Here is an 8,580-nt window from a genome sequence, read left to right on the forward strand (position 1 = left end):
GGCCATCTGGGTCATTTCTATCGCGGCTGTCTGGGGGCTTTTCTGCTCTGCAGACCTCCGCCCGTCTGCCCTGCGGTGGGTGACATGTGCCTTTTGCCCCTGTCCCTCCGGAACGTGTCCTCCCGCCTTCACACGCCGCGCACGGGACCTAGCTCGAGCAATGTGCCAGTTGTTTCACGCAAGACATCCAAGGGGTTCACTCCTTGCCATCCCACATCCTGCCCTGCTGCAGGAAAGGCTCGTGGCATGTACCACCCTGATAACTAACGTCTTGTGAGGAGACCCCCATGGGCCCCCCCGCCCAGCCCCTGCAGCACACACTGCTCTGCCTTCCCCTACTTCATCCCTTTCCATCTTCCGAGTACCACACACTCAGAAAAGAGGAGCAGTGTCCATCCTAATAGAGTTGCTTAAATGATTGTGGGTAAAAAACCAAAAAACACATAAAAGGTTTAACCCCCCCAAAATAATTATACTGCTTTGTCCTCCCCAGATACCTTTTGTATGATGTAAATCCTCCTGAAGGGTTCAACCTTCGCCGAGATGTCTACATTCGCATCGCTTCCCTCCTAAAGACCTTGCTGAAAAGTGAAAACTGGGTGTTAGTTCTGCCTCCCTGGGGACGTCTTTATCACTGGCAGAGCCCTGACATCCTTCAGGTCCGGATCCCTTGGTCCGAGTTCTTCGATCTCCCAAGCCTCAACAGGAACATCCCTGTCATTGAATATGAGCAGTTCCTTGCAGGTAGAGTATGGAATCATAGAGTCTACAGTTCACTAAATATTTGAGGTGTTTTCTTCATAGGTTTATCCTTAGATGTGCTTTAATCCTTGTACGCGAAATGAAAAAAGTTAAAAGTGTCGAGAGGAGGGTTGGGAAAGAATTGTGCCGAGTAACAAATCACTAGTGTGCAATAACCCAGTTTCTTGGCAGCCCTTTGTATCTGTCATCCCCTCGACTTCCTGGGGACCCCAGAGAAAGACAGTTAATGCCTCTGGTTAAGGTGACACGTACCTCTGTGTGATTTTGGCCATAGTAAGGAAAGAGGCAGCCTTCAGCTTTTTGTCAAACATAGACAAGCTGCCTTTTTCCAGAGGTGTACAGTAAGAGGTGTACAGCAAAACTGTACAGAATAGCAGGTTGTCACATCCCCTGGCCTTTTTAGCTTCTCTGGCTCAAGCAGAACTTCCTTTCCTTTTTCAATAGGGAAAACGGGAGGGAGAGTAGTGTAATAGCATTTCTAGCAGATTTTTAACTGCAAGTAATGCTAGTTCATACCTTTATCGTGTGGGTTTTTTCATGCTGACAAATGCTTTGCTCTCCTTTCAGAGTCAGGTGGGCCCTTTATTGAACAGATTTATGTTCTACAAAGCTACGCAGAAGGATGGAAAGAGGGAACGTGGGAAGAAAAAATAGATGAACGGCCATGCATTGATCAGCTTATGTACTCCAAAGACAAACACGAGTACTACAGGTAACATCTAGCAGTCCTTTCGGTCTTCGTTTTAGTTGTATTCAGTGAGACATTAGCCTACTCTAATGGAACAGACTTGTGTGGTTATTGTAGTGTTGTCTGAATGTCTGGATGGTTGTGGTTCACTTGGTTTTTGAAACCCCATCAATAATAAAATGTTATATTGGTACCAGAAGAATTAATTTTAGAAAGTTGTTTCACATAGGCAGTATGAAGGACCTAGCTGCTTTGTTTACATTATGTATCATCCTTCTAGGGCATGTTATTTATTTGTTTCATTATATATGGCATTCATTTAAAATGCAAGCCTGTGAGCCAATACTTTGTGTTCCCTTCCAGGGGATGGTTTTGGGGTTACGAGGAAACGCGGGGCTTAAATGTCTCTTGTTTGTCTGTCCAAGGATCCGCCTCTATTGTGGCTCCCATCCTTCTGAAGAACACTACGGCACAGTGAGTTGCCTTGTATTGCTACTTGTTGTTCTATGGTGTGCCCACACGCCCATTGCTGGGTGGGAAGAGCAGGGGGAATTTACAGGCTCTGTCCTACTGTTGTATTGTAGGTAATTGCTGAGTTACCATTATCGCTGAGTTACCATAATGCATTCAAATCGTTACAAAAGGAATGTGCACTGTAAGAAACACCTAGCTGTAAGTTAGGTTAAATGCTGCAGTGCTAAAACCCAGGAGGAAATAGCCTTGAGCTCCTTCGTGTCCTCTCTCAGGTAGCTAAATGTCCTTCCGTGCCTGTGTTTACCTTTCCTTCCTTTACCCTTTGATGATGGGTCAAGAAGGAGCCAACAGGGTGGAATCGGTGTCTCAAAAGCCTACGTCTCGATCGCGAGGTGCAGTGCCTGGTCTCCTGCGATGTCCATCTTCAGTAGTGTGTCAGAGAAAGCAAGCAGCACAGTTCACCTTTCTGCTCTGAGATGCCCCCAGGATGATCAGAGGAAGGGAAAGCTCTTGTATGAGAGAGGGAGCATGCTTACATTATCTCGGTAGCAAAGTATTTCCAGTCAGCTGTGACCCTGTAATAACTGAAGACATTGTAGCAAAGCAAAAGCTGCTGGGGTACAGGGGAGAACAGGAAGAGGAAATAATCACTGTCTATGGCAGCGAGAAATCATCAGGGGAATAAATCCATAGGAGAAACACAGACTGTGTATAAGTTCCCTTCTCTCCCCAGCAGGCTATGGGTCACAGTTTGCTTTATATGGAGCACATTGGCAGCCTATCCCCTCATTCCCTGTGCTTCCGTTGCAAACAGATCATAGTCTGTGCTTTATCTTAGCAACTGTATAAAGAAACATCGTAATGTAAATTCTGTTCCTAAGGGAGCTGCACTCAGTTTTACAATTTTTAATAGGTCAGTGATGTTAGACAGAGCTGAAAACCTTCTTCATGACCACTATGGCGGGAGAGATTATTGGAATGTGAGTATTTTCCAGTTAACTTCTCTAGACTTTCACAAAAATTGAAAAACGTGTATAAACTTCACTTTTGCCTTGGGTTTCTTTTCTCGAAAATAACTTGTGTCTCATGTTTCAGCAGCGTATGCTAAAGGTGGGCTTCACGCTGCAGTTGGATTCATGTAACGCAGGAATTTGTCCTGGTGCCTTGTCCCCAAAGAGTCAGTGCTGAAGCGTGTGGTGTTTAGCAGGACCTCCCCTATGCAACACATCTGCAGTCGGAAGAGAACTGCCTTTGTGCAGTTTCTTGCCTAGTCATCCTCAAGATTAGCCTTTTCAAAAGAATTCCCAAAAGTGCTCAATGTTGTTCTAACTATCTCCCCATTGGCTTCGATGGCAAAATTCCCACAGGTTTCTAGGTAAAACTGAGCACTTTGGGAAACCACACCCAAGGGTCTATGGGAAAATAATTCTCATGGGAAAAGTTTTAAGACAAAGGTTCAGCCACCGGTAAACAGAACATGATACGGAGTGCTTGGTAATATGAAAATTCCAAAGAGAAAGTGACTCGTGGTATTACAAAATAAGTTACATAGACGTTGGCCTTGTAAGATACAAACATCTGAGTATTCACTTAATATATGGCACAAATTTTAGAAATGGACCAAACAGTAGTTTGCTAACTATGAATTTTTCATTGAGAGTGACTTTCCAAACAGAGAAATGCAACCCACGTTATCATTTCTGAGTCTGGCTTTAGTCCTGTAAAAGCAGACATGAAATCCATATGGATCCCTAACACGTTTCTTAACAGTGGCACTTTAAACATTGTCTCAGCAATTTAAACTTGTCTCAAAATTATTTAAAGCTTTCTGGCAAATATTTTTGCTCTTATTTCAGTTTTAATTACCTGCATGATTTTTTTTTTTTCCCCTTAATAACTCTCTAGATAACATCTGGAGTTCTTTCTAAATCTTGCTAACAGATACCCTCTTGTCTCAAACTTTTTAAACTGTAACAAGCCAGCTTCTCTTGCAACCAACTTACGTTTTTGGTGTCCAAAAATACTTGAATTTAATACTAAGCTGCATTGCTCTCACTGTTGTCACCACTTTTGTCTTGGCTTCTCTACCACTGCAAGCTGAAAGGTATTGTTTTGGGATTCTTAATGCTTGAATCATCACAGAAAAGGAAAGATCTCCCAGAATGGTTTAGGAACAACTGCTGAATCCTTTGAAGAGCATCAGTGTAGCCATGTAGACCACATCAGCACTTTACCATCTGTATGGAAGCAGTAAGTTCTCTAAGGACAGTCTAGAAAACCCAGCAGGTTTGCATTTGGTTTCACTGTTTCAGGGGGCACAATCTCAAAGAATTAGATGATCTGTACCAATTATTCAATTCATGTACACGAAAGGGAGCATAACCAACGCTGAGTTTGGTTGGTTGGTTGTTTTCCCAAACTTAGAATCACAGAATTTAGGCAGGCAGGTGTCTTGGCAGCCCTGCCTCGAGGTTTGCAGTCCAGAACTTGATCTGGTGGTCTGGGGCTCTGTCCTGCTGCAGGTGGAAAGTCCCCACAGGTGGAGATCTGCCACCTCTCAGACCTGTCCCACAGCTGTGCCACTCTTGTGAGCAAGAGGTTTTCCTTGCTATCAATCCAAACGGAAGTTGCCTGGCTACAGCTTGGGCCCAGGGTCTCTTGTCTTTTTCCACACACCTCTGAGAAGCATCTCTGCCTTCTCTATTTGTTTTGTTGCAGACAAAAAGGAAGAAGCAGCACAACTTGGAGGTAGTTGGAAAAGATTTGAAGCATATATTTAAATAAGAGGATAACCAGATACAGAGGGCAGTTGCAATATAAGTGTTCATTAAGCCAGCGCTGATCTCTTTAAGAACGCTAGAAGAGCAGGCGTTATACTTCCATTAAATACTTACAGGGGTGTGGAACTCCAGGTACCAGTGTGATGTATCTTACAGAAGGCTAAGTTGTTCTGTGGCTGGCTGAATGATACGGAGGAGGAACCAGTTGGACCACAGCAAGTTTGGCATACGGAGAAGTAGCTGCCCTGGGAAAAGGTGAAAAAGGGCTGGCAGATTCTAGTTCCCGCCTCCGTTAGAGCAGGGCGAAGGCACGATCAGTGTGGCTGTGTCTTGGGAGTACTAGTAATGCTCTGCCTGGCTTCTCCACTGCGTAGCAATCGCTGTCCACTGTGAGCTCCAGAGTGCTGAGAGAAGAGAGTGCATTGGAAGGGTTTTTGTTGCGCCTTCTTTGATGCCCATCACATGACAGACTTGCAGAAAATTCAGAATTAGACCGAATTGCTGAGTGTCCTTTGTAAGCAGTGTAAGACACGAGGGCTTTGCTCAGTTCTGTTGTGTGCGCCTGCTCATAAGGCGGCGTGTGATGGTGTGCAGCGGTGACTGCATCACAGAATCTTTGGAAGAGGTGATTATCCACAGTTGAAGGAAAGAATTAATTTTTCACCACTTTTCTACTAAATTTGATTGGAGTGTCTGTGGCTAGACACGTGGCGTTTTTTTAAGCAGGTTTTATTCTTAGAGGTGTTTGGCAGGCTAAAGTCTTTGCCCAGCTTTTGTTTCCAAAGGTGAGGTATATTGCTAGAGTGTTTAATTTGGTATATTATGTGTTCTGCTGTGTAAACAACTACATTCTGCTCTGTACACCCCTGTCCTGCAGGGCCAGATGAGTATGCTGGTTATAAACATGGTTATGATTAGGATTAAACAGCTGAAAGGTTAGAGATTGTTGCTGCGTGGATGTATCAGAAGTATCTGCATCCTGGAAGCTCTGTGTGTGTGAAACTATCCCCGTTTAGTCATTTTTGGCTCTCCCTTTTTCTGACTCGGCATCTGCTCTTACTCCAACAGACTCGTCGGAGCATGGTGTTTGCTAAACACCTCCGTGTAGTGGGCGACGAGTTTAGGAACAAGTACCTTCAGTCCACGGATGAGGCAGACAGGACTCGTTACACGGAGGACTGGACACAGATGAAGGTAAAATCAAGTGTAATAATTTCCCTAACAAGTGTAATAATTTGGTTTGGTTTATTTCTGTACTCCTGACTGTACACTTCAGGGAATATTGGAAGGTAGATGTGAATCTGGCTCTTCCTGCTCAGATCAAGGTGGATGTACATGTTCCTGCTCTCTCCCTGTGTGACATGAGTTAACAGAGTCTGTTGAGACGTGGCTGACTGGTTCTGGGCACCCAGTTTCCATTTCCCTCGTTTTACTGAAGAAAACTTGTATTTCTTCTTGTATTCAGCACCATCTGTGGGTGTAAAGTTCACCTGCAAACTGACGGTGGAGGATTTGGTCAAGGAGAGCAATTCTTGCTTAAGATATGGTGCTCTAGTTTCTTTCGTATGATGCAGGCCCCCCAAGATCAAAAAGTTGCAGTAAGTGTCCTGAAATCCTGTCAACTCATACCTTAGAATTGTTTTGTGCAGCTGGAGTAATTCAGTGCCTTATCCAGAGCATTAGGCATTCAGGCCTTTTCAGTGTGAATGAATAGGAGTGCGCTCAAGTTTTAAAGTTTATCTTTCTCTCTTAGGTTAAGATGGGCACAGCTCTGGGTGGTCCATACCTTGGGGTCCATCTCAGAAGGAAAGACTTCATTTGGGGTCACAGAGAAGACGTGCCTTCCCTGCAAGGAGCCGTAAAGAAAATCCGCAGCCTCTTGGAAATGCATAAACTTGAAAAAGTTTTTGTAGCCACTGATGCTGTCGAGGAAGGTAGGCAGATTCTAGGCAGTTTAGGATTGATAACTTCTGACAACCAGCGCAGCAATTACCACTCTTTTTTATCAATGACTGGAATTTCCTATGCCTCAGTCACTGACCAGGATTGGGCAGCAGTTTCCTTCCAGCTCAAATATTTGACATCAAACCATTCAGTGTTTCCCATAGGAGGTTTGACAGTGTCTCTACAGTGGGAAATCAGGAATTTAATTTGCCTGTTCCTCCTCTTCTTTCTTCTATCCCACTGTTTTTTCTTAGCATTTCAAAGACTGTCGGACATGCTGGTGGGAAGGGTCCTCTGAAGTCTCCCACCCAGCCTTCCCCTTGGCTGCCCCCAACACCAGACTGGGGTGGACCTGGCTGTGTGTGGCCAAGGCTTAGGAACCTCCAAGGGTGGGTCTGTCCCCATCCTCAGGGCTGCACCTCCCTCACAGCAGTATCTAGAGATCTGTTTCAATGCTTGATGTTAAAATAACCCTGCAGGGCATGGCAACAACTAGGCAGATTTTGGGTTTGCTTCACATAAAGTTTCCCTAAACGCTTAGATTTTATAACAGCAGTGTGTTGCTCTTTTAAATTTGCATCTTTCCCTTTTTCAGAGATCGAACTGCTCAAGAAACTGCTGCCTGAGATGGTGAGGTTTGAACCCTCTTGGGAGGAGCTGGAACTCTACAAAGATGGGGGCTTGGCTGTGATTGACCAGTGGATCTGCGCGCATGCAAGGTAGCGGATTTGACTTTGCTTTGAGGAGCCAAAGTCTTACTGTCAAAAAACTGAATATTGGGTTTTGACCCAGACACAATTGTTTACAAATTAGATATGACATATTATATAATTTATAGATAAAACAGATATGTAATAGTCGTATTATATATATAAAATATATGATAATTTGATTATCATCTCATTTCAGTGAACATTAAAGTTCATTGGAACAAAATCAATTACTTGCATTTTAAAAACTGGCCCCCTTCACAAACCCATACTGATTTTCTTTTTCACAGGTATTTTATAGGCACCTCAGTTTCAACATTTTCCTTCCGGATCCATGAGGAAAGGGAGATCTTGGGATTTGATCCAAAAACAACTTACAACCGATTTTGTGGTGAAAAAGAGAAAAACTGTGAGCAGCCAACTCACTGGAAAATTGTATACTAAAATACAGAGAAATCCAAGGACTTTGGAACTGGCGAGCTCAAAAGAATATGGGAAAGCTATGGGGAAACACCTCCCTTCAGCCAAACTACACCTCAGTCCTCCACCTTCTTCGTGGTGTTTACTTGACATTTGGGGTTTGAAGTACAAGCAATATTCATCATCTTATCCAGGCACTGATGGGAGTGAGGAAAATTAAGTCAGCCTGGAATCCAGTTCTCGGCATGGTTGGGATTGAGGATGATACCAGACACTGCAATTGAGACTTCAAAGGCAAAGCTTTGTCCTGAAACTGAGCAATAAATTAAGGAAGTTGTGGCTTTCTTCGGAGTTCTGAGGAAGAAGAGGAATGGTTTTAACTTGTATAAATGTAACACAGCTGTGGTCTGTACTGCATTTCTCTCTTTATTGTTCGTTTTGTTCAGTGGTTGCCTCTCTGATCGCAAAAAATACATCTCAGTTTTGTAACCTGACTACCCGAGCCACAGATTGTGCATAAACTCTGCCATTCCTGGGGGGAATCTTCCCTTTTCCCATAGTAATTTGTCAACATTCAAATTGCCTGATGCAAGCAGTGCTCGATGAAAGAAGAGGAGGGGATATTTCTACCTGAACACCAACTGCTTCTAATAGCAAGTCTCAATGCTGAGAGAGGCATGAAGATGGGGCTTGTAGGGTGGTAAAAGAAAGGGTTATGTTTCTTCTTACGTTTCACCTTCACAAAGGAAACTTTTTTCCCCCTGTCATCCTCCTGAAGGCCTGTCCAGCTGGATTGATGGCA

General features: G+C 44.0%; 1 protein-coding gene across 1 annotated transcript; it reads left to right on the forward strand.

The window, feature by feature from the left end:
* Nucleotides 1-493: 493 nt before the first annotated feature.
* On the forward strand, nt 494-8,011 carry POFUT2 (protein O-fucosyltransferase 2; the record flags this gene model as incomplete). Its single annotated transcript, XM_010152937.1, has 8 exons — nt 494-744; nt 1,330-1,474; nt 1,814-1,924; nt 2,838-2,904; nt 5,773-5,898; nt 6,458-6,638; nt 7,244-7,367; nt 7,649-8,011. Coding segments are annotated over 8 exons (1,159 nt in total), but the record flags the coding sequence as incomplete, so codon positions are not given.
* Between the last annotated feature and the right edge of the window lie 569 nt (nt 8,012-8,580).

Source organism: Eurypyga helias, unplaced genomic scaffold (assembly GCF_000690775.1).
Source record: "Eurypyga helias isolate BGI_N326 unplaced genomic scaffold, ASM69077v1 scaffold51245, whole genome shotgun sequence".
In the NCBI taxonomy this organism is placed as follows: domain Eukaryota; kingdom Metazoa; phylum Chordata; class Aves; order Eurypygiformes; family Eurypygidae; genus Eurypyga; species Eurypyga helias.